At 32.9% G+C, this 27,432-nt stretch overlaps 2 protein-coding genes across 6 annotated transcripts; both read right to left on the bottom strand.

Moving 5' to 3' along the window:
- Positions 1–5,850: 5,850 nt before the first annotated feature.
- LOC100782903 (uncharacterized) lies at positions 5,851–12,101 on the bottom strand. 2 transcript variants are annotated; one of them, XM_041011067.1, is made up of 10 exons: positions 8,940–12,101; positions 8,714–8,818; positions 8,443–8,595; positions 7,507–7,670; positions 7,215–7,362; positions 6,998–7,120; positions 6,812–6,899; positions 6,537–6,674; positions 6,196–6,254; positions 5,851–6,128 (listed from the first exon to the last, which is right to left on the bottom strand). In XM_041011067.1, the coding sequence occupies exons 1-10, from the start codon at positions 11,280–11,282 to the stop codon at positions 6,093–6,095; spliced, it is 3,357 nt and encodes a 1,118-aa protein (XP_040867001.1). In that variant the 5' UTR covers positions 11,283–12,101; the 3' UTR covers positions 5,851–6,092. The 2 variants fall into 2 exon arrangements, with proteins under 2 accessions (XP_040867001.1, XP_040867002.1); XM_041011068.1 differs by having other exon boundaries at positions 5,851–6,107.
- Positions 12,102–12,932: 831 nt separating this feature from the next.
- Positions 12,933–22,339, bottom strand: LOC100802163 (FGGY carbohydrate kinase domain-containing protein). 4 transcript variants are annotated; one of them, XM_006600436.3, is made up of 15 exons: positions 22,021–22,339; positions 21,167–21,246; positions 20,550–20,667; positions 20,270–20,448; positions 18,921–19,003; positions 18,640–18,824; positions 17,513–17,574; positions 17,220–17,322; positions 17,006–17,125; positions 16,304–16,423; positions 16,109–16,229; positions 15,870–16,026; positions 14,921–14,993; positions 13,914–14,041; positions 12,933–13,482 (listed from the first exon to the last, which is right to left on the bottom strand). In XM_006600436.3, exons 1-15 carry the CDS (start codon positions 22,154–22,156, stop codon positions 13,360–13,362), a joined length of 1,788 nt encoding a protein of 595 aa, XP_006600499.1. In that variant the 5' UTR covers positions 22,157–22,339; the 3' UTR covers positions 12,933–13,359. The 4 variants fall into 4 exon arrangements, with proteins under 4 accessions (XP_006600499.1, XP_040866999.1, XP_014625231.1 ...); XM_041011065.1 differs by having other exon boundaries at positions 20,580–20,667; XM_014769745.2 differs by lacking the exon at positions 22,021–22,339 and having other exon boundaries at positions 20,550–20,654.
- Positions 22,340–27,432: the final 5,093 nt, after the last annotated feature.

Here is a 27,432-nt window from a genome sequence, read left to right as displayed (position 1 = left end):
GAGGACGTATGCTTCGGACTTTTTGCTCTTTCCCTTTCTTCTCATATCAATGTTGGAATATTTTCCTTTATAAGTCTCTAACTCAACCATGAAATATTTCAGATATTCCATGATGGTTGACTTTAAATTGAAATTCAAATAATTAATATTGCGACAAATTGGCTCATCATGGGTTATTGTACGGACTTGAAATGGGAGACATGATACTGAGGGAAAGTTTCTCTGAATATTTAAGCTCCACATAAATAGTTACTTGTATTTCTTTCTTAAGGTTTCAATATATAAGCATTATAAAATGTCAAGGGATTGAAATTCTGTCAGAAACCAATACATACATTGTTGACGAGCTGATGATGAAAGTTAGAAAAACTATAGCTAATGCCTTGACAATGAAACCATCGTTTGCTTTCACCACAAAATCATAACCCACTGATTCTTATTTGAAACCATGCACCAATAAAAACTGGCATCTTTTCCATCACGACAAGATATTTCTAATACGAAGAAAGGTCATGTCATGTTATTTATTTGGCTCTCAGTTGCTTCTCTTCTCCACCAGCCTCCAAAAACCAAAGTCATTTAGCTTGAATTCTTGATATGATATATAAATTAGAGACCTAAAATTGTTCTTTAACATTTACAGAGTAAAAAGAATATTTATAAATTATCATTAAGTTCAATATAATGTTCATTGTTATAAAAAAACAAATTGATCTTATCTTTTCTATTATATATATATATAATTTTATATAATTTGAACATCCTTGATATATACGTTGTCTAACAATGGAGATTTGGTTGTATTTTAAAATAATATATTAATTGTTAAAATAAGGCAATAATAAAGTACTAACTAGTACATATATGAGGAACGTTAGTGATATACTATGTAATATATTTTTTATCATTAAATAAAATTTATTTTAAATTATAAAATTACAAGTGGGATTCATTAAATAAAAAATAATTTTTATAATTTTCATCAATTTTTTTTCAATATGTTGCTAATATTCTATTTCTTTTAAAAGTAGATTCTTATTGATATATCCAAGTTATAGAAGATCAAGATACCACTTTAAAAATAAAAATAAAAGATCAAGATACATCATAGCTCTCCAAATACTAGTAGCTTATTATAATTCAAAGAAAGGCTCCTTTACCAGCCATGGAGCTCGGGATTGATTGTGCAATAATGTAGCTATGTGATTATAAAAGTAGAAAATGAAAAGGTCAAACATTTGTTAAAATAATTGATATATCTTTTTTTGTCCTTTTTTTTTTAAAAAAAAAGGCTAGGAATTAGTTGGGTTATTATCAACAAACAAAATCCCATTTCATTTTATTTGGTATTATTTTACTTTTCTTCTTTGTTCCTGTTTGACAAGTTGGAGTAGGACACGTTAAAGACAATAAGGAAACTGTATCAAAATAAGAAAAGAAGTAAAACCAAACAGAAAGGTCTTTGCAATTCAATATTATTCAGAAGAAGCACCACTCATTGACCTTGGTTTTCTAATTTAATACTTCATCTAGCGGTTTTTTTAATCAATAAGCAGGAAAATAAAGGTATGGAACCGCACTCACTTAGAAATATAACAAGGAGAAACCATCAAATTCGAAAAAGCACTTAGCTCCTAAATTTATAAACTTTAATATCTTTATCATCAAATAGTCTCGGATCTTTGGGACGAAGAAAACATGCTTCTGCTTGTCTTTCTCCTTAACAAAGAATCTTTACATTGACGCTGTATTTCTTTTTCCTGTTCTTCAAGAAAAAGGTGAAGCGAAATGGGGGAAAAAGAACAGTACATTTCATCATCGAGAAGACTAATCTAGCGTAACAACTAGTTAATACAGTTTTGATCAGAGGATAAACATGGAAGTCTAACCCAAAACTATCTTGGTAATTATTGGTTCTGCCTTAATTTATTAATTAATACATACGTTAAGGAAAAAACTAGAATTATACACTATACAGTATTATTTTATGTAAGCCTTAATAAGCGGGTATTCCTTAAATTTTATTATTATTTGGTTAAATTGAATTTATAAACAAAATAAGGTAAACTTTCAATGTATTTGATAATATTTTCGCAGTTAAACCTGATCTAGTCGTAATGTTATTTTGTACAGTATGTAATAAATGTTAGATATATAGAATATAGTTGCATGCCATTTCACACTCTTTAATGTTTATACTAGTTTTCTAGCCAGTGGAAAAAAGAGTCGGATTTCACAATTCAAGTTGTTTGATTTGCAACTCAACAACATGTTAGATTACATTTTCAAGTTAGCATTTCAGGGAAAACAATGGGTACACAAAATCATGATTAAAAAAAGGTAAATGTTTTTTTTTTTTTTACAGAAAAAAGGCATATGTTAAGGGTGCTAGTTAAATAATTAAAAGTGAAAAAAAGATTAAAAAATATTGTCAATATACTCTCATCATACATCTCTAATGTGATTTTCAATATTTTTATTTATTGATTGATTCCTTAAAAACACTCATTAGTAATATATCCTATAATTTAAGTTATAGAATTTTTTCAACGAGCTCATATTTAGTTCATATGGTTTAAAACTTCAAAGTATGATCTTTATTGTAGTGTCTTAATGTTTCAGCTTCTATCTTTTTTACCCAGTTCGATTTGTTCCATAAATTCTTAACATCTCTCTCTAGCTCATGTTAGGAATGTTCTCTTGGGAAGAAATGAGGAAAGGTAATTCAGGAAATTGGGGACTGAAAACTCACAACACAACCATAATTTTTGGTGATCAGAAGAAATACCTGCTAAGCTATATTTCTCAACACATTTTAAGAGCACTTTTATTCCAAATTAATTACTTTTAAGCTGATCCAAGGAAACATAACTTTGCTATCATGACACCTGTGATTCACTTTGTTTAATTTACTCTTTTAATTAGTAGACTTAAGATAAGCATCAGATCGAAAAAAGCCAATCTTGTATAAAAATAACTAGAGATTCGCAGAAAGATCACACTTTGTATATGTCGTCACTAGGGTTGACAAAGATGCTGTTAGTAGACTTGGACGCCAAATATTTATTTATGCCAACAGAGTTCAGTATCAATTCTTCTTTAAAATGACACTAATCATGATTGCAGGAGTCTACGTACGTATACGTGTGACTCGATGATCGTATACTAATAAATAATTAAATAACAATAATCAAACTGTGATTATCCATGCTTCATGCATTTTTTGTAAAATATTTACTAACACAGCATAAACAGACCTGGTTAATTACGTTACTGAGTTCAACTTGATCTCTAATCGATCCCTTTCTCGAGTCACACCCAAGAACTGTCAAGTTCTAAACCCGTTATGTTACTTGTTTCAATAATACTGGTAAGTGGTAACAAACCCATATATATATATATATATATATATATATATATATATATATATATATATATATATATATATATTTTTTTTTTTTTTTTTTTGATACCTGGATCACATAATCTAAGTTTTTAAGTAATACACAGAAATATTGACTCTTCATAATGAAAACCTCAATTACTGAAAGCAGAATAATACAACTTCATAGTTTTAGAGCTAAATCATTATAATCGAAGTGGGATTATATTATTATTATATATATTAAAAGAAGGAGATATACTCCCTTTAGAAACCAAGTTTCAAATTTTGCATTAATCAAAAATTAAAATAAGGGCATCAATGTATGCAATAGAGTAATACTACACAAAATAAAAATTAATTTACTAAAATTCACTGAGTAGGTAATATTCGACAAGTTAAAGTGATCAAAACTACTTTAGATCTAGGAGTCAACAGCAATCTCAATTATTCACTCTGACAAAGATTTTAAATGGGGAACCGAGGCTTGTTATATGTATGATATTTTCTTATCCGTTTCATATTATATAGAAATTGTAACTAACTAAAAAGATAGTCACTTAACTAAATTTCTTTAATTGTAAAATGTAAATTGTTACGTGAATGCTTTTGGTGGTGATTCTTCATCGTGTAGAATATAGACAGGTGTAAGAAGTCAACCTATTTTGACTTTTATACAGAAGTCTAACCCGCGTGTTAGGTACTCAAATAAGAGTACGTACTAAGAAAGGGCCAAAGGGAGTAGATGTTGATTGTGTCACAGAATTTGACCTTATGGATTTTCTTCACATTGAGAGTTGGTGATGCTACAGAAACATCTTACTTAAAACGTTGATTATATAATCATTGGGAAAACCATTATAATCCTCTAATTGAAACCAATTCAACCATATTTATTTTAGATATACGTGGTATAGGCACAGAAAATTAATGGAGTCAACGATGTTTAATTTGTGATTTTGTCATTTAACGTGAAACTTTGTTAAGTGAATAATTATCTTGCCAAGAATAATAATTATCTAAACAATTATGTTTTTTCATATTGTTCGTCACTGAGGAGTTATTAACATAAACATGTCCACTAGTTCTACCTAAGTAACTATCTTATTCTTGAATAAAAAATGGTTGTCGATTGCCTTGATGAATCATAGAGGAAGCAAAAAAAAAAAAAGGTATCAAAATACTGTTTTTTAAGAGATGAAACAACATTAGAAGAAGGAAAAAAAAAGACATTGAAATTGTCATGAAAAAATAATTTAGAAAACTAAATTAAACGGAAAAATAAAGACATTGATAAAAACAATTAAGAATTGAATTAAATAAAAAAAATTTAAAAATACCAAAATCTTGATTAAATTTAAATAATAAAATTATAAATATTTTTATTTTTTTAAAAATGTCACAACTTTATTTTACTGTTATTTACCCATTATTTTATATGATGAAAATTTAAAAATAAATAATATCTTTAATATTCTAAAAAATATTTTTTTAAAAAAATTAAATCTCAATAAATAAAATATAATTTAAAATAAACTTAAATTTGACAGTACATACTTTACCATTGTAATATTCTTATATTTCTCATTTCAGATATTTGTCTTTTTTCGGTATTTATTTTACTATCTTATTAAAATAGTGTCTTCAAAATTATCAAATAATTTAAGAGTTCAATCTACGTGGATGTAGCCTACCTGGATCTGTTTCCATAATTTTGAGAGATGCACCAAGTATGCATGAGATGTCACTGCCTTGCTTTTATTTTCTTTAACTTTTGTGTCTTTGTTCTTTAACTTTTGTGTCTTTTTGTTTTACAACAATTAATTATGTCAATGATTTTTTACATGCATGGATATATGAGTATTTATAATACCTGGATTCGATCATTGAAAATAATTCTTAATTAAGTTTTATTTATTTTTTGACTAAATTCTGAATTAATCAAAGTCTTTTTTTCTTATGGATCAAAGGAATAAGAAAAAAAAAATAAGTATTTTCTGATCATTGGCTCTCGTAAAGAAACCACTGCATATACTAAGCCGTGTCATGTTTGTCCTATGTGTATATGTATTTCTCTTATGAATTAGATGGCAATCAAACTTTCATAGTATTTATTTATATTCTTTGTTTTAGGCTTTATTTGGGAAAATTCTTGAAGAGCTTAAGATGATACTTGATCTGAGGATACTTACTAAGGGCACTGATGTTTTGACGATATTGTTTTAACTTAATTGTATTATTTATAATATTTCATCTTCGCTATTTTGTATCTTATATTGACTTAATTTACAAATAGTGCAAAAAGGAGGGAAGAAAAGGGCAGTGTTAAATATCAAGGCCTTTTAGGAGAACAATATATTTAGTGTCTTCCAAGACGTCAGTACACAATCTGAAAAAAAATGATGCTTGGACATTATTGATAGGAGACCAACGTATACATTAAACAAACCCCTATGCCTCAAGTTGTATGAAAAAAAATACTTTATTTATACAGCTTCAATTTAAGTATGCACATTCATGCCATTAAGTAAGAATATGGTATATTAATATAATAAGCAATTCAAACAAAATATCGATGACAAATTGAATTGGTTCCATCAAAATGGGAAGCACAATTCGTCATTATCCTCTCCGTATGAAAGCAACGGAGACATGTCGTTTGTTGATTTTATGTACACATCTCTCCAGAAGGCATGGTTCATTACCCTGATCACGTAAAAAAAACCTGCAAAAACCAAGTAAAGAACTAATAAATCAGAAGAAAATATTTTCCTGTCCAGTATCATCTACATATTAACAAAATAAAAACTCACACTGTTCTTCAGAACACCATGCTGCTTCTGGGAGAGAAACCATGCTATAGTGCAAGTAACTGCACCAAGGAAGATACCATTAAAGGCAACATTACAAAAACAAAATTTAGACTAAACCAAGGCATGATGATATTACGTTACAAGCTTGGATAAGCTTGAATACTCCTTTAAATTATTTTTTCCCTTTTTAAAGCTAAGCTTGTTGGTAGGTGCCTTGAACTGGAAGAACCATTCTTCACCTTATTTCCCTTTTACCAATTCTAGGCTACATACAACGGGAGAAGGTCAATTAACTTATTCAAGATCAATTGACTATTTCAAATTCATTGAAGCAGCCATACTCCTCAGCTTCTTGGAAATTTCTGAAAAAGATGGTCTTTCTACAGGATCAGAAGCCCAACAACTTTCCATTAGAGATTTCCACTCAGGATCACACCAAGTTGGGATTTGAGGACGTAAAGTGTTGTTCACAATTCCTCCTGCAAACAAAGTACGAAAATGGTGAATATTGATATATAATTTTGCACACCATGTCGAGATTTGGTGATATATAATTTTGTTCACATTTTAGCAAGACAAATTACTTTATGCATTTTGTTTGTTACTTGGTTCTCACCTATTATTGAAGCACAATGCATATCAGCATAGGGTTCATTCCCTGTGAGTAATTCCCACATGACTATACCGAATGAGTAGACATCAATCTACAGCACAAGGAAGAATAGATGCAAGGAAAGATCATCAGAAAAAATGAAAGGAGGAGTATTAGACATGTAAAGTCAAACAGCTATGCCAAGAATACCTTCTCTGACACCATATTGCTTTTCCCACTAAGAAGTTCAGGAGCCATCCAAGGCAAGGTCCCCCGTACTCCACCAGACACTAGAGTGTGCTGTTTAACCTTTGATAAACCCAAATCACCAATCTGAAAAATTACACAAATCTCATTTCAATCTCCGCTAGCAGGTTGCGTTTGGCTTTTGTTGCCTCAGTATATGTGAATGTATTCTTATGTGTACCTTGCAGATAGGCCGTTGAGGATCTCTCATATTGACCAATAGATTCTCACATTTCAAATCAAAATGCACAATGTTTTTTCCATGCAAATACTCCATCCCAAATGCAGCATCCATGGCTATAATGAGCCTCTTACGACGATCTATTGTTCTGTTAAATTGCTCAGAATAAACAGCATAAATAAATACATCAACAGTCCATGAGGGCTTTCAGATGGAAGGCTGCACATTTCAGTGCCTTAAAGCATACTATTAAATATTGATGAAATATAAGCCCATGCATGCATCAAATTACCTATCTTTCTTATGCAAGAACTGTTTCAAAGATCCATTAATCATGAACTCTGTGACTGTTGCTAAAGAACCATCGGGGCCATCACGAACAATGCCATAAAAGGAGACAACATTTGGATGATGCAATGAACTCAACATCAATGCCTCCTTCCAGAAGTCTGCGATCTGGGACAACAACCAGAATGAAATCACTATAGAGTTGGGGATCTAACAAATGTTTCAAATATGCCACATTTAAGCCTTTTTACTTGTCATTTCACTCCTTCTAAATATATAATGTGGTGTGGGAAATTCAGATGTTTATTTCATCATGCACAAAATGAGCGAATTTCGATGTAGAACAATATAGTGGCACTATCAACACATTCCTTAACAGGGCTATCCCATAAACCAGCACCTCAATTTGATCCCAAAAGCAATTCTACATTATGCATTTCTAGTACATTCAAATATTTCTTTTGGAGCCAATATTCAAAGTAATTTTTTATAAGGCAGTGAAGTTTTTGAGCAATAGATTGAACATTTCTGACTGAGATAAGAAAATTCTTATTCTACAAGGTATAAATCTGGGAAAAACTCAAATCCCACATTGACTAAAGATAAGACAAAGATAGAATATATCAGTGGGGGATAATCCTCACCCCATGAGCTAAATTTTGGGGTTGAGTTAGGTCCAACCATACATTCTAAAATAATATCAGAGCTTATCCTAGATCCATTAAACAAACCACTCACCATATTATACATGCACTAAGCCCAAAAGTGTTGGGCGCAAGGAGATGTATTGAAAAAATTCCAAGTCTTACATCAGCTAGAGATAAGACAAAGATAGAATATATAAGTGAGGGATAATCCTCATCCCATGAGTTAGTTTTTGGGGTTGAGTTAAATCCAAATCCACATTCTAAAACTTAAACAAAAGGAACACAAATAATACCAATCTTGCTCTTTCAGATGGCCTTCCAGCAAAACAACTGGCTTTTATTCTCTTAATGGCAACGTCGGAACCTTTCCATTTCCCATGATAAACAGCTCCATAGGTTCCAGAACCAAGCTCACGGATCTCCTCCAAATCATCATTTTTAATAGTCTGAAAAATGATCAGTCTACCATCAAATCCTAAACGCATGTGGGAAAAGGAAAGCCAGAAAAGACCTCAAAACACGAAACGATGAGAACATAATGCATGAGTAAGATGGAAAGAAAACCTGTAATCCCTTAGCAATTGCTTCTTCCTCAGCCCTTGTAGGCTCAATTTTATTAGTATCTACATGGTCATTTTCAGAGTCCAATTCTAAATCACCATGAGCATTCTACAAGATGAATAAATACATATTGTAATATGAGGCAACACAACAACACCTCTCCTTGATAAAAGAAAACAAATTCACTTTTAAATTTTCAAAGAAGAAAATAAAACCATTTCATCCTTACCGCTGGTTCTACTTCATTTGTTGTTTCATCTTTGGTATCTGAATTGTGATTCGGAGAATCAGCATGCTCATCGACTGCAGCTTTCAACTGCACAGCATCTTCTAATGCAGCCTTTTTTACAGAAGCAATCAACTCAGGCAAGAAACTGAATTGATCAACTAAATGTTTAGAATCTTCTGGAACAGAAGGGTCCTTATCAGCCAGTTTCTCAACATGCACGCAGTCTGCTTCAGGTTTTGACTTTAAATTGTTAGACTCAACAGAAGAAGCAGCAGCAGCTTCGCATGCATTCTCAGCAATTTTATTTTGCACTGAAAAAGATATAGTCTGGGTGCCAGGGTTTTGAACATTGTCCTCAATTTTTACCACTATTCCTTCACCAATCAAACCATTAGATTCAAAACTCTTTGCTTCAGTCAAATGAGTATCGTCTCTTAAAACCTGTTGATTGGGAACCATATTAAAAGATGATTTTGGCAGCTGCAAGGGTTTCAAGCAGGTACCAGCATTCATGTCCTGTGGGGGATGAATGAAATCTACAATAACCGGGTGTTGATTTTCTTGACCAAGGGGCAATGGATTCAGAGCATGTGCATAAGGATATTCTGGGATGGCTGTACCATCATGTCCTGTTAATTTCTGTGAGGAATCAACCCAATGATTTTGACTATCTGGTCCAATGAAAAACCCTGGACTGGCCTCTCCTCGGATTAATCCTGCTGCATTCATCAAACCATTCACCGGCTGAGGTGAAGTAGCAGCCTCATAAGATGGTCCAATATGAACAGGAACTGGAGTGTTTCTCCAGAAACCAGGTGGAAGTCCACGCGGCACAGCGTAATTACTATCTACTCCATAAGGAGAAGCTGAATTTCCATACCGCACATTGCAATCTTCCAGTGGAGGAAATTGTATAGGAGGTACAGGAGTCACGGTTTGTTCAGGGAACAGTTCGGTCCCCAATTCAGGTCCAGCCTGCTGCTGAACATAATTGGAAGGCAAGTTATGAGCATCAGTCACACTACCATGCCCAAGAGAGACATGCACTCTTGATTCCTCAACCCGAGCAGTTGGATGCTGCAAGCCCCATCCTCTCTCGTGATTCTGAGTATCATTAAAAACAGACCTATGATCATTACTGGGTTCATTGGGATAGATTGCCGAGTGTAACTTTGCATCAGCAGCAAAAGTATCCCTATTTGGTGGGGGGCATTCTGCACATAGATTACCAACCTGTGAAACTCCATTACTTATATTAGAATGCTCCAGATGTGGTTGGCCTCTATGAAAACCCATGCGACACTGCTCACATATACTGTTCTCATCAACAACATGAGGACTATGAATAATATTGCCTGGAAAAGCCGACTTTTCGCCATGTGCTGGCATCCACATAACATTTTCAGAATATTGCGGCTGATTGTCGTACACAGGATGATGATTTACGTGATGTCGCGCATACTCTTCCGGCACTCTATCAATGCACTTATCTGGTAACTCGGGAAATGGCACGCGATACCTTGTACCCGAAGGAGAAGATGGAAAGTCATGGAGGCCATGATGCCTAGGAGAGTAATAGGCAGGATTCCAAGGAGCATCCATTTCATTGTACCTCTGGCCTAAAGCTTGCGGGTGCTGGACAGTGAGATGATGCATATTATAAGGCGACATAGATAGGTCCCCACTTCTCTGACTATGAATCCCACTTTCCACATTGATTGGATTATAGAACTGATCAGCAGCCACATGAATATCCTCAACAGGACTCATCATAGAAAACTCACCTTGTTGCAACCTCCTAAAGTCAGAATTAGAACCATCGTTTAAACTATTCAATGCATCAACATACCTCCTCTCAGAATCATCCCCATCAATGAAATGAGAGGAACCATCCTGTTCGGATTGCGAAAAGAGAAAAATCCTGAGCCTAGTGAATCCATCTCCTGACCCTAACTTGTCATACTCCTCCATCATGTTAACCACATCATCATCATTGACAACAGAGACAAGAGCATCAAGATCCTCATCAGGCTGCTGGTACTTCAACACAGCAGCCCCATCATACAGCTCTCTCATCCTCCCCATCAACTCCTCATAGCTAATATCCCTCGGAACACTAACAATTCGCGTCTCGCCGCCAACATAACGCAGCTTCCCATCTTGGGGGCGAGGCATTATGCTTCCCAGGAAGCTGCACAAGAACTTAACACGCCGGTTATCTTCACCGGAACCGGAACCTGAACCGGTGGCCGGCGATCGAATTGGACTATCCATGATGAATCCTTGCCTATGATCAATTACACTCTCACACTGGCTCAAGCATTGAAACCCTTTATTACACATGAGCACCACTCACATCATCACATCTTACAGCTCCAAAGTTTCACAACCTCTAACAGGGGTATGCCCCCACCCAATAGGTGAGTCTATGATTTCAAATTATTACGTTGAAGATCAGGAACAATAAATAAATCAATAAAGAAATAAATAATAACAAAAGGCCAATCACATTTCTGAGAATAACCACGAGGCGATTGCTGAAACAGAAACAAAAGAATCGAAGCGAAAGAAAGAACCCAAGGCCACGACAAGTGCAGATCCAAATTCAGAGAGAACCATCAGCGATACCTGACACGGCTAATAGGGTGATGCCTAGATGGCAAAATTTAAAAATTTAGGAGTGAAAACACGACCCAATGGAAATAAATAATTGATTGATTGGTTTGAACAGAGTTTATGGTTCTCTCAAAGACACTATTTTGTCGCTGTTTTTGATGTTTTGTCGTGAGTTTAGGAGCGGAAAGGAAGAAAGGGAGAAGAAGATAAAGATGAAGAGAGAGATTGTTGAGAAGAAAAGAAGGTGAAATTGAAAGGGTGGAAGAAGAAGGTGGTGGTGATGAGAAGAAGCGCCATGAACATGGGAATGAGGAAGAGAGTGGGGGCAGAGGTTGAAGGTTGCAATTGCAAGATGCGATGGGTGATTGCCATGTAGAGTCCCACGTGGCACTCTCTCGTAACGGTATTTCTTGGCATATTATTTATCTCCCTCGCATATGCCCTTTCGTCTTACGCTCTCTACTGCATGTGACCACCACACCTTCCATTTTGTTTTTCTTTTTTCTTATTTTCTCCTTCGTCAATCGACTCAATTCCCCCACGCCACCCACAAATTGTGTTCAGAAAATATACGTTTTGATTATTCTGATGATGTTTTTTTTTCTTTAATTAATTAATTAATGAATTGAGAAATCGTAGAAGTAAGAGTGTGCGTGTTTCAATTTGGTTTGGTTTTAGTGGAGGAAAAATTAACAAATTAAATTTGATTCATTAGACGCACTCTATACCATGGTTATATATATATATTTAATTTGAGGAGTCAATCAAATGAAAAAAAGATCTGTTATGGCAAGTAGTTCTTATGCTATATATCATATTGATTTGAGCCTTGTTGCTAATAAATGTTGTAAGAGTATTGTTTAAGGAAGTAATAAATAATGAATTAATCATATAATATCAATCAATTATATTATTAATATAAAACAATACGTGGTAACATTAAACCTACTTTTTTCTTGCCAAAATGCCATTGAAATAATTTTATTTTATTTTATTTCTAATTCATAATATACATAATTATAATAATTAAGATGATTATAATAAATATATTTTTAATTTAACATATCAATTAAATCATTAAATCTTATATAAATTTTAGTTTTAATTTTATATAATACGGTGATCAGTTTACTAAATTTATAAAATATTTTTTATAATTACAATAATCAATCGTTACATGTTATAAAAAAAAAAAGTAATCAATCGTTATGTTATAAGGTTGTCCATAGCTACATACTACATCACAACACCATATTTCCCCTCCCCCCCCCCCCCCCCCCAAAATCATTATAAATTTAATTCATTGATTTCGTAATATTCAAGCCCAAAATCATATCTGACTAAGAATTATGGGGCTACGACGGAGGGTTCCAAGAATTCCAAATAAATCGAAGGAAGTCATATGGTACAACTTAGAACAATGATGTTATCCAAGTATCAAACTCGCTATATTTGTACAGTATGTATACTAGCAGTAGCAGCTGCCTATTTTTTTTATTTTATTTTGATAAGTGTGCGCAAGGCGTTCAAGGGAGAAAATAAGATGCCAGTGAGCCTGTACATAAAATTTCTATAAGAATTTTAACCATAGTATTGGTGATTATTTTTCCTTGTATCTCTGATGTTCAATGTCTAACCTGCCACCCAAATTGAAAACCGATCTTCGTCAAAATGGCAGTATTCGTATTCAGGCCATAATTTCTTTCTCCATCCCAATGACTTTAATTCTTGAAGCATGAATATACAATCTTCGCAAGGAGCACCTAACTGCAATTGACAGTTTGAGTCAAAACATTCTGCAAAGCTATGACAAGGCTTGGGCCATCGTAGAACGATATGAGAACTGCTGTTCATAAAGGCCACGGAAGATCTTGTATTTGGCATCATGGTACTTTTTTACCTTTGGATCCTTAGATGGATGAATGACCTGCCAAAATTCATGTACACCATTAGCCGTTCATGGAAAACTAGTGGTAGCATCGGTTTTATTTCGTTAACAAAAACACCAGGCCTAACAAAAAAAATGCAAAATCGGTAGTAGTTTCACAAGGAACTGACCTATTGTATGTGCAAAGTCGGTGATAAATGATTATTTCTTTAACATTTTTTTAAACCTTAGAGATATTTGAACTAATACTACGTTATTTATTCTAATTTAACTACACATTTCAGTTCCTAATACTTCCAACTTTAGCATCAAGTTACATAAATTTTTATTACACAGCATTAAGAACTATATGGAAAGTACCACACTACATGTAATTTAATGAAATTGAACTTGATTTCTAATCTGAAAATAAAAAACTAATTGTACTTTTTTATTCAATATTTTAACACACACAAAAAAGGCATCCACACCTGGCCAGCTGCATTCAGGGCTTTCATGGCCTCGCTAAGGCTATGATATTTTCTTGTAGCAACGGCACCCAGAATAGCAGCACCCAAGAGCACAGATTCACTTTCCCTTGGAAGAATTATAGGGCAACCTTGGAAAATTATAAACAAGATTCATTATTATTGAAAAAAACTGTTGGATAATCAAAGCTCCCACAAATAAAATTACCCACACACACAGGATTATGTGAACACAACAAAGATTACATTCGTAAGAAAAATAATAACAAACAAAAGAATTTAACGTGGTTCGGTACCTCTTCCTACGTCCACGGAGTCGTCTCAAAAAGTATTTTACTATCACAAAAATGATTACAAGATTATAATCCCACTCCAAATAGTGTATCACTTTACAAACCCGAGTATCCCACTCAATGGTTACAAGAAATGATAACACTCTCACACAAAGACACTTTTCTCTTAACAAACTGACTTTGTTTCACAATCTCTCTTCTCGCACACTCTCCCTTCATGTGTTGTTTCTCCACTAATTATCTTCTCTATTTATAGTGTTGTTTCTCCATTAATTCTCTTCTCTATTTATAGTGAAGATTGCCACTAACTATAGTAAATAAGTTCTCTTGGAAGTTGAAACAAAAACAACTTCTAATGCATCCATTCAAATAGTCTTCATCTAGTAAAATGCAATTTTTCACTTTGCATTTAAACTACCTAAGCCTTATTGATAAAAAAATTCAATTCCCAATGTGCATGTACCTTATCTTTTGGCTTGAAACTCTACATCGAAGAGTGAAGTATGATTTTTTTTCTAGGTTGACCATCAAACTAGACTGTCCTGTTACTATGTGAGCAACCCTAGATACTGGCATAACTTTGCTAATATTTTAAAACTGGAGTACACTGAATGTCATTCTTTACATAGAATAAGGTTGATATAGAACATGTAACACAAAGATATGATTATCTGAGTTAATGCAAACATCCTACCCACCCCACTCCTCAACACATACCAATAATATCAGCATGTTCCTGCATGAAGATAGGATTCTTTGAAAGGCCGCCACATGCAAGTAGTGTGTTTATCTACAAGCAAAAGCAGAACAATTATGGTAATAAAATCCATCAACTCTGCATCAACAAACAAGTAATGACTTGGGAACATAACAGGGATATATAACAATTATACAATTAATTTTTAGCTACTTGTAAGGATACTACTAAAGTGATGTTAATAACCAGAATATAAAAGATGGTCCTTAAATGACCGACAGCAGACCAATTGTGTCAGGGACCAAAGGTTTGGAAGGTATACACAAGAAAGCTGAAGAAAGGGGTTAAGGTGGCAGGGCTAGTGGGAGTCAGTTACTGAGTAACACCCAATGGGCATAGTGAAATGACAATGATAATTTAAGAGAGGTTAGCTAGCCTAGAGGAGAGAGAGTGAGAATGATTATTATCTAGTTCATCAGTAAGCTGGGGATGGAGGCGTTTTTCTTTAGAAGCTTTTCCCTGGGAAGGTGTTAGCAGTAGCTATTTTCTACCTTTCTGGTGTTGTTCTTTTTCTTCTTCTGTAATCCCTTCATGCTTTGAAGCATATATAAAATACAACAGAATATCATTTGGTTTTCACTATTTATTATTGGGTTCCTATCAAATGACATAATACAAAATTGAGCGCCATAGATTAACTTCCTTGCCTACACTATAATCTGAGCATTATGATACAAAAAATTGTAGTGCAGAGGATTTCTCTCACTTTCCAGAATAGGTTTTCTAAGTGTAAGTTAGAAATTTCAATCAATCATTTCTTTGAAATTAAAGGTATTAGTATTATTAAACCTTACTCCCCCCCACCCCCCCTGCCAAAAAAAAAAAACTGGTAGAATATGATTTTATTTTTATTTATCTCTAAACTTGTCAGTACAACCAGTGTGCAACATACTTCTGGCAGATCCTTACTTTGTGACCATGAGCATTGCAATGCTCTACAATGTGACGTGTGCCATATGCAATGCCCTGCACAGTAGCCAGGTAAAGAAGAGCCAACTGTTTGTCACTTGTGTCAAGTGTCAAACCATAGATGACTCCTTTTGCTTTTGGATCTGCAATGGGTGACCTGGACCATAATATATATCAGCCTATTATTTGGAAGCCACTATGGCATGACAGGAGGAAAGCTGTTGTTCATTGCAAAATACCTATTCCCATGGAAGTCAGGAAGAACATGTACATCTTCAGTCAAGGCAGCAATAAAGGATAGGTTCAGCTCAACTATCATTGTTTCCAACATCTTGTTCAGAAGCTCAAACAATGAAATCTCTGAAATATTACATAGAGAAGTAGTCTTGTTAAGACATTTCTCAAAATCAGACTTGTTGAAGAAAAAATCTTACTTTGGGTAGCAGCTTGATTTGCAAGGCGTGCAGAAGCAGCATGGTTTTCAATTATATGATCCAATAATGCACCAGTAGCACTCTGCCCACCTTCCGTTAGCCAATATTCTGGTACCATTGCTGAAAGTTCGGATAGAGAAAAAATGCACCACAACATAGAAGATACAAGAGAAGCAGTGATGAGTGCTTTAATCAATCTTAAATACAATAGATTAAAATGAAAATTAAACAGGTTATTCCTTCAGGTGATCCTGTCAAATGTAAACTCCAACTTCAGTTACTACTTACGTTTTATCCCAATATCAATGTTCCACAAAAAGGAACTAATCACAAGTAGCCACACAGATATCTTTACAAAGACATACATGAATGGAGCTAACAAGAATACAGTCACAAAAGTATGAAATATCAATGATAAAATGAGACAAACATTCAACCCGAACAAATACATTCCAGATCCAGGTTCCAACCAAAGCAAATTTAATCCATGAATTTTCAACCACAGCCAAGAAACTTCCAAATATTATTAAAAAAAGAAAGAAATTTTCATTTCTCACTTTAAACGGCATGAATTGCAACGATAGATACCCTAAAAGATAATCAACGGACCATGATTGTTTCAAATGTGTCCAAAAGAAAAAAGTACAATGTCATCCACAATTGAGATTTAATTCATAAAATAGAGAAAATAGTATAGTGTACCTGACCAAAATGGACCCCAAACCCCAGGTATGAACAATTTGCTCCGCGATACAGCCATATGGCATGTAGAAGTTCCACAAACTAACACCATACGGTTGCAAATTGCTTCCATGTCATGTTCTAAAGATGTAGAAATCCTTTTAGTTAAGAAATACAACTGCTTTATCCAAATCTTACAAGTTACAATCACAAGTGTATAGTATGTGATGACAACCTTCAGCTTCTGATGGTGGCACACTTTCAATTACCCCCACGCCACCAGCATGAGCATCAATTAATGATGTCCCAACAGGAATTCCTGGTACCAGACCCAGTTCCTGAAAATTTCAACCAATCAGAAGTATTAAAAAACCAGCCATGTCAAAGAAGTTTGTTACATCAAACTGAACCAATCTCCATAGATGGAGGAAGGTTGTTTATTTTTCCAACTAAACAATGTATGTTAGCTTTGTTAGTGAATCTCAGAAAGCACCAGTTCAAACTTCAAAATAATGCAAAAGTTCTTGCCTTTGCTGCAGTAGGAGTAAGGCCAGAACCCAAAGGATGGCCAGGGAAAGCAACACTTCGTCCTGTTATTATGATTCACTATCAAGTTAAGCAGTGGGAAGACAGAAGCAGCAATTAATGGCACAAATATAGATGATTAATCATAAGCTTACTGACACCATTTTTCATCAAATCAACTGATCAAGCATGAGAAAACACAAGAACTCTTCAATAAATGTGCAATTAACAAAATTCAAATTAATCATAAAATAATCATATTGAACCCTAACATTGTTTCTCCATATTGAACTTCCAAAGGGAGAAAAAAATTGAGTTCAATATTAAAGCTAAGGTGAACGGACACAGCTTGCAGTTGCACAAAATATTCCACTAGATTATTTCCTGAAACTAAAAAATTGCTAGACAAGTAATAAAAATTTGATATAATCTAATAATCCCAGTCAAAGAGGTCATTAATTGTAAAAAAAAAAATTATTTGAAACTTTAGACAGAAAGAAATTCATTTGCAGATAAGGAATACAAAAATATGTAGCATTTACTCCAGAGGGTGGGATCCATTTACAGACATGCACACACAGAATGAGGATTCATTTACTCTAGAAATAAGTTTCATTAAACTCACTCTGTTTAATCTGTCTACTGAATAAAAATTTAAAAGTTCTTATTAAAGTATATCAAGTTTATAAAATTTTATACAATTTAAAAGTTAATTGATAAGTCATCAAATTAACTTTATTTTAAAGTATTGTGTATTTTTAAAGTATAAGTAAACATTGACTATAAAATTATATACCTATTAATTTTATCTAAAATTTGGCATAGATGATCATCAAGATAATATCACATGATTTAATGGCTATATTTGTTAAACTCATGTTATATAAAAGTTATTGAGAAAAGTGTCCATGACTTACACCTATAGTAACTGAATTCCTTCCTCTATGTTTTCATATGCTTTCCCCTAATAGGTTAAACTTTTTGAGATGGCTGTTGACATAATATCAAAAGCCTCTATAAACAAGCAAACGTGTTTGAGCCATTCAACTATAGTTGTATCCACACTTCAAGTCCAACAAGCACATGCATTAGTTAGTTCTTAACAAGGCCAATGTTAATAAGATGAATACCTATCTTCGCATGATGTCCTTCAATAAGATCACCCAAACCAATTTCCTCCCAAAAATCATCATCCCATCCACAAGCTTCCATGTCTCGAGACTCTTTATCATTGACATGCTGCATGTGTGCATGACCCAGATATGTCCATTTACAAACTGTGGTGCATAGACTGCGAGTATCATCACCGGTTGCCCTGTAGAATTACTAAAAGTTAATCCAAGTGAAGTGCCACTAGACTAAAACACAAACCGATCTTGGACATAGAGAAGACTTCAACTACATAGAGTACCTGTATGACAACCAATCGCTTAAGTCCATCCACCTGAAAACCATTGACCAAGATTCTTGCAAATTTTCTTTAACCCATAGAAGCTGAAAAGTTAGATTATATAATTAAAAATTCTTGGAAAATTATATTTCTAAACATTGATCTTCCATTAATTTATTAAAACATTGGTTGAGTGGTATCTTCATGTGTCTTGAAATATCCCTAATGTAATCAATGAATATTAGACATCACATGGTGAGTGTAGTTGAATGGTGTAGCCTATAATTGAATGGAATCATGACAGGTGGTACCATTTCAACTCTTCATGAAAGGGTATGATTTGAATAGACACGACTCTTAATGAAAAGATATGAATGAGCCATTAGAACCCTTCATGAAAGGGTAGGTCCTCTCCCCACTTTCTCTATACGTATATGTTTCGGGACATATGGTAGAGACTTCTAATCTACATACACTTACCCATTGAGTTTGACAAATGAGATCAAAGAACATTCAAGTGAATTTACATTTATGAGGAAACAATGGCATCAAGAGACAAGTTCCATTGGCCTTTCCTAATATTTTTATGGTGTCCTAATTCATGTAACTATGATCTAATAAATTACTTATGATGTATGAAAACATAAAAAAAAATTATAAAGCAAAAATAGAATCAGTAAAAATTGCATCATAGTAAAAAAAATATAAATTAAAATGAATTAATAATATATTATATGAACAAGTGGGATTGTGCAGAACATGACAGTTTAGTAGTTTCAAAAGGTAAATCCTATGTTATATAATTCTTTTACAGATGTGTTTATTTAAACATTATACTGCAAAAGTTCAAACAAGAACTCAATGATACATATAACAAGGGAATCAAAAAAATAAAAAGTTTGGAGAGAAAAACCCTTTTTTTCTGTTAAAGAATAATCCGTCAAAAGATAATCTACCAATCCTATCAATTGTGCCTAGCTGGTCACCCACTCAGATTAATCATCATGTTCCTAAACTTATTCCAGTATGGATGGCAAGTCCCTATCACAGTTGCAGAGGTGCTATTTAAAACTTTCAGTGATCATTGCCATCAACAGATATGCACCCAAAAAATTTACAACAAAAGGCATGTAAGCTGGAATGCTTACAATATAAGTTACTAGACAGTGTGAGAGGTAAGGTTGGCCCAGTGGTTGGGGAAGGGTGAAGGGAGAAGGGAGGGGGGAGAGGTGGCAGGTTCGAATCCCCCTAACTGACATTTCTAACAAAACTAACAAACTAACATTTGCTGATTAAAAAGAAAAAGTTACTAGACAGTATAATATGCACAGTGACCAATAGTGAAATAATGAGACCGGTTTAGATAGTACCTTTGGTGGCTCCATTTCAGGTGAAACAGCTCCACCACAGTACTCCAATACAGGTGATTTAGAGGAATTGATCCTTTCGGCTTGTTCTACAGCTCTATGATCCATCCATACAATCACATTTCTTCTTGAATCACCACTCCAAGAAACTGAAACAGGTGAGCTGTCGGAATCCACAGCAACTGTCATAATCCATGAACAGTCAGTTACAGTTACTTCACATAAAACTAAATATTCCATGTTGTAAAGGGGGGAAAGCAACAATTTCAACACTATAACATACCAAGAGAACAAGTAGCAGCAAATCCCATACCCTTTACTTCTGTTGGTGCAACTTCAGCTTTAGAGCAAGCTGCTTTTACAGCTGCACAAACTGCAAGCCATATATCTGTAGAGGATTGCTGTTTAGAACAAAAAGATGAATCTACATTACAAAATATATACATTAAAGCATTGAAAGTGGAAATCACCAACATGCAAAATCAGGAACTAAATGTGAACTTAAAAAGCATCCCTTCCCAATTTACAAAATCAGCACAAAAGATGATTCAGATTGATTTGAACTTATAGAGACAAGGTTCCATCATGAAACTCTAGCCATCCAAGAAACTTTAGTATATACTATAGCCTCACAGAGCAACAGAAGCACAAATTTAGGACTGATTATACCCTTCCTTGCAAATGGCCAATATTGTAGGCTAGCTTCATTTGCCAATATATAGTAACAGTAAACAAATCCTGTCCATTTACCCTTTAATTTTCACAACCAACAAAACATGGTATGCAATTGTGTCATGATATTTCTTCCAGATGCTGTAATTGATTATTATAACACCAGCTTCAGCCTTCAGGTAATCATTTGGATCTGCTGAAAGTCCAGTTACCCAGGAAAAAAATTACCTCAACACAGGCACCGTCTTTCCATATTTGTATTGAGCTGCTAGATGAACCAAGAAGCTTTCCTTCCTCGTCAAATAGACCTGTATTAGTATCACCAATAAAAGGACCAGATCATTTATACCATTTTGTCACATCTAATGACTTAAAAGTTTATTAGCCTATGCATACACTTCCTGCAGCACAATACTACATAACATAGTAAGTTTAAAAAAAATCTACCACTTCTATTCAAACTGAGGAAGGTAAATAAGTAAAAATAGTGGCTGTTTGAATGAAAGCAATAGAAAAGAAAAAGTAAAAGAGATATAGCTTTCAAAAATACAACAACAGCAAAAACCTTATTCAGCTGGTGGGGTCGGCTGCATAAATATAACTTTCAAAAATAAATAAATAAAAATTGAGGATAGTTAAATAAGGATTAGGTTATTTGCATGAGATTCTAAGTTCAAACAACGTTGTCACAGTTGTATAACAAGAAAATGAGAATCAGGTTGTTTAATATCAAAATTTCAGAATAACCATTTGAAGTACCAGAATTAAATGAAACTCTCCTATTCTAAAATCTATACTAGAACTTGTCATTGTGAATGTCATATCAATTGGCCAAAATTCCAAACATGTGAACATGATAGGAAAAGGACAATAGGACCGGCAGCACTATTAGTGTTTATTGCTCCAAATGCTAATTTCACTTTCAGCGGCTAGCAATACTGTTTAGCAATCGAAACAGAGAAAGACGCACACTGAAAAACGAACACCGTCAAGCTTCCGATGAATCAAAACCTTAAAATTCACAATTCATTTAAGCAAAAAGCTCATGAAACAGGAACAATATGTGAATGGTGGAAGCGAACCTGCACGAGCGCTGCCGGTGCCGACGTCGACGCCGAGGAAGACGGAGCGAGAAGGCTCGTCGGGAGAGGAAGAAGAAGCGGCCATTTCGACGGAGAGAGAGTGTGTATCGGACGAAACCCTTCTTGTGCCGGACATTATCAATCGCTTCTTCTTTGTCTCTATTTATTTAATATCTTTGTTTTGATTTGTTTTCCCTATCAAAATCAAATATCGATTGTCAGCATTCGTCGATCATCACTGGTTTAAGTTTTAATTATGAATATTTTCATCTCTGTGTAAGGTCGCGAATTTCATAGTGGTAAATTGTACTTTAAGAGTTTAAGTTAACATCAGATTCATTGATAATTCATAGAGTCATGTGTTTGCAAATTATTTCGAATTAAAATTAAACGTTAGACTTTGGTGGGGTTGTTGCCTTGTTGGTAACGAAATAATATTATTTTACATTATAAATTAATAATCTTTTTTTAAGAAAACTTTATATAAGTATATATTAAGAAGAAGATTTAACTTTATGTCAAGAATAATTATTCCATTTTCTTAGTTATAATAAATCATTAATTTTATTTGTTAGATTTAAAAAACAAAAAAATACAAGGATGAAATATTATTGTTATAAAATTATCTCTCCTCATATATATATATATATATAAAAGACGGAACATAGTTAAATATATTAATATAAAAAACATATATATATATATATATATATATATATATATATATATATTATACAGTATTATTTGATTATATAAATATTTATTTTCAAAATATTATCTTTATAAATATTAGGGGAAGAAGACACTTTGTGTTTCTGTAAATTTTTTAAATAATAATAAAAGAAAGAAAAAGAAATGAGAAGTTGATAAGAAAAAAGTGACAAGTTTAAGAAATAATAGGGTAAATTTGTTTAATGACATGTGCACACTAAATAGATGTATTTTCTTTACTATTAGTATAGATATTTATATTTGTATATAATTTATATTTATATTAGATTTAGATTTGCATTTAGATATATACAATATTTTTTTAAAAAAAATTGATATTAAAAATATCATCATCCTCATCTTTCATTTTATTAAGATTTAATGATTGTAATAAGTAAATATTTTTTTTTATTTAATGATTGATTTAATGCTGTTTTTGATTCATTTATTGGAGACTCAAAGGTAATGCAATTTTTTTTTTGGAAGACTTTCTTTTGCAGGTTGGCTAGTAGACACGGAAAGTCTGAAACTGCTGTTTTATTAGGTTTTGGTGCTGACGGAATGGATTTGTTATTATACTGATATTACTGACAACTAATGTATCATTTTTGCTGGTCGCATTCCGTCATAATTCGATTATCCAATGAAAATTATTTTGTTAATCTTCAATTTGATTTCTTTTATGATTTATCAATCTATACAAACTATTAAGTAGCTTGAAATGATTTCTTATTCTTGATTGTAGATTTTCTGATTGCTCTTGTACGTTTGTAAACCAATGCCTGAAAATATACTGCATGATTTCTTGTGAAGGCAATCTTATTTATTTTTATTTTTCATCACCATTTGTATTTTAAGCAATGTTCGTGAATCTTTGATAGATACCCCCAGTAGTTAGTTAGGTTAGTTGGTTGAAGGAATAAAGCATGTTTCCTATAAATAAAAAGGGAGGTGAAGGAAAGAGGTCATGTTGTCATTTATGAGAGCATTGGAGTCTTTGTACATTGGGAGGTGCAGACCCCCTTGAAGTTCTACAAGTTAGGCACTGTATTTAAAGGAGAAATCTGCTATTCTTATTAATAAAATACCAGGTTCTATTAGTATTAATTTGCTCATTATTTTTGGTCTTACTAGTATTGTGTTCATGCGAAGCAAAGTTCCTGGACAGTGTTTTGATGACATAATATTAATAATAGTGATGTATATATACTCTTGTTTTGGTTAGCTCAAGGCCCTTTTGCATGGACATTCGTACTCTGCACATGCTATGGGCTGCGCTGCTGCTGTTAAATCAATCCAATGGTTTAAAGATCCTTATTCCAACCCTAACATCACTTCTGAAGGAAGATTACTCAGGGAGGTATGATTACTGTGATTTTGTTCCTCTGAACTTATTATATTATTAGCTTCTTACTCCACATAATAAATTAAAACCCAGAACAGCATATATTTAGTTTATATTTTCTAGTAATCTTTTTCAAGGTTATATGACTATGGATGACAATACACCAACCATTTTTTTTAATGTATTTCTTGTCATGTAATGAAACAAGGATTTGTTATTCACTTGTTATTACCATCTATCATGCATTTTTGAATTTGTGCGTTCGTGTTTTTGCTAATTATAAATTGGACAAATGTTTAGTATTTCCTTTCTAGCCTCTTCACTTTACTTTTGCTTGCCATTATTAGATGAATATATAGCTTCTGTATTCAATTTAAAATAAAATTGAAGGAATTCATAAAGTAAATGTCCAACATGATGGAAATCTTTCTTGGACATTCTTGTTGCTTTGGATAAATTTTTCTATTGATTGTTACAACAAAGATAAAAAGTGGTACATTTTCTGCTGATTATGATTGAAACATTTCTGCCACCATGTAGTCTGTTATGGACTATGGACCTTCGCATAGGAATGATAGGAGTGACCGAGGGACCTAGAAATGGGATATTTCTTGCAACCTAGAGTAAAAATGAGAAACGGACTCATCCTTGAGAGAGCCCCTCCCAAACTAACACAAGTTTTCTAAACTTAATTTCTTGTTGATAATATTTCTATCGGACCTATTAAGCTCACATATCCCTTAAGCAAAGTCTTAAATTCAAATTTTTTGAACGAAAAAAACATAATTGAAAAAAAAAATTCACTAAAAATTATCAGATAGGTTTTTCAATAAAGATAAATCAACAAGAATAAATAAACAAAAAATAATTCAAGATTTAAATAAAAAAGATATGGTAATACTAATTAGTGGTCCTCATTGTATCTTTCATGAAACAAACGATACTTACATGTTCTAGTTTCCATAGACATTTGACATGGTTTGTTCCAGTAATCATGGGACTTGGCAAAGTTAGCATTGGAAGCTTTTCATATGGAATTCGATATGGCTGCCCACTGCCTTAATAAATTATGTTATTGTTCGCTATAGAGTAGTGTTCATTTGATCAAACTTCTATTGTGCATTTGCAGTTATGGGATGATGCAATGGTTCACCGGATCTCATCACATGCACCCTGCAATTCTAAGAGTAATTGCTTTGGGAACTTCATGTGCCTTGGAATTAAAAGCACAAGGCAACAATGCCAGTTATAAATTTATCAACTTTATCCTTTCCCCTTTTCAATAGTTTTGTGCATTTCTTGTTCCAGAATTCATGTTAGAAAGCTTAATGAGCATTATGTATAACTGTGTCAAACAAGAGTTACTAACTTTGCTACTGCTGTAGTTTTGGTAGTTATGATATTAAATTCCCCTACAAAACTATTACAAGAGGTAAAAGGAACCTCTCGGAGAAAAGATGGTTTTGATTTTAGCAACCTATAGATTGACACAATATCTCTTGGTCATGTCCTTATGTTACCCTGTGGTTTTTTATTTTCAAATTCTTGTTTTGTTACAAAAACTTTTTAACCTTTTGATGGGTAAAATGTACAAATAAACCATTAATTTTGAGCACTTCTTGATCCTTCAGGAGGTTTTCTTCTAAATAAAGTTATACACAGGTATGGATCGTTGTATGCAAGACCACTTCTTGAGAAGCGTAAGGAAGATGGTGTATACACGAGAAGAAGTTTGCAATCAATTACTCGTCAAACTTGATACGCGGCTTGAAGAGTTTGACGTATGTAAGAACTGAGAATCCCTTAGTGGATAAGTCTAATATTCCTGTTATGGATTTTAGGTAAGTTTATAAATATAAAATGTATCTTATTTCAATCCCCTCCCCCCTTCCTATTTTTAAGATGTTATTAATAAAATGGTTAGAATATTTTATCATTTTCTTTCAATATTTTTGGAAAAAAGCAATAGTTTTGTAATTAATAAAATTATATTAACTGAAAACAAAACCAGAATAAATTAAACATAGCCTAAGCTTATTCTCTTTTTTTTTGTGATTTATAGTATTATTGTTAGAATGTTACAAGTTATTATAAGCTTTTATTAAAAATGATTTATTTAATGTTAGATTCAGTATATACATAATTTAAACCATTTTTTTGTTACAAAGTTATGTGCGAAGTATCTAAGACTTTGTCGATGACAGTTGATGACTAATTTTTTCTTAGAGAACGTGAGATAAACTGTTTTAAATTATGTGACTGACAAACATTATTATGGACTACAAAAATATAAGTAGTATATTTTACAGAATGTGGACTTTTTTTTCTTTAGATTCTGAAAAAATGGATAGACAAAAGCATTGCAGATTGACAAAAAAAAATATTGTAGTTTATAACTTGCATGAATAACAAACGGCATTAATGGATAATTATTTCATAAATGCTTATAGAAAAAAATTAATTGTGTTTTTTTAATAAGTTAAAATTAACCTATGCAATACAGTTTTTAGAGAAGTTAGATTGAAGAATTTTTATAAAAAAATAAGCTTATAAATTGATTTTAAGTTTATAGAAGAAATTTGATTGATTTGTATTTTTTCTCTTTTTTTATGGAAAATGTATTTAAAGAAGATATAATTATTCAGTAACAATTATTTTTTTAGAAAAGCCATCGATAAGTCGATCGAAAAAAAAAAAGAACAATTTCGCAGATTTTTTTGGATGTTTAATTACTGAAATGCATTCCAACATTTTGCTCGATTTGGCAAACCCAAATTGAGTTAGTTAACGCCAGCCAACAGCTTTCAAACTGCTCCAGCGCAGTTTTCTTACACCCCAAACACTGATTTTTGTGAATCCTCGCGTTTTTAATTTTTAATTGTAATAAAACAAAAAATGTGGACCAATACCGTATTACTATATTCTGTTCCTCACCCTCAATTAGGATTTAGAATTTACAATTAATGAGGATTAATTAATTGCAAAACCAAACTCTCTCTCTCTCTCTCTCTCTCCCTCTCCGTATCCATCTATATACACTGAATCCTAATGGGTGACACTGCCAACATGCTGTTGAATTGTTAATTTATTCTCCTATCCTTACGAGTGGTTATTAATTAAAGAGTGCAAACAACGGAATTCTCTAGTGCTCCCGCCCGCAAAATATGTATCATTTCAATGATAGGACAAATTATTCATGTCTTTTCAATATGACAACTAATGTAATATTATGCACTGTATTTAGTAATATAACTTTTTTTTACTGGATTTAATAATATAACTCTAACAACAAATGTGTTAAGAACATTAAATTCTTTTGTTAAAATTATAATAAAAATATATTAATAAAATTTGCT

Source organism: Glycine max, chromosome 17 (assembly GCF_000004515.6).
Source record: "Glycine max cultivar Williams 82 chromosome 17, Glycine_max_v4.0, whole genome shotgun sequence".
Lineage (NCBI taxonomy): Eukaryota > Viridiplantae > Streptophyta > Magnoliopsida > Fabales > Fabaceae > Glycine > Glycine max.
Note: the sequence above shows the minus strand (reverse complement) of the source record. Positions and strands in the feature narration are given on the sequence as shown.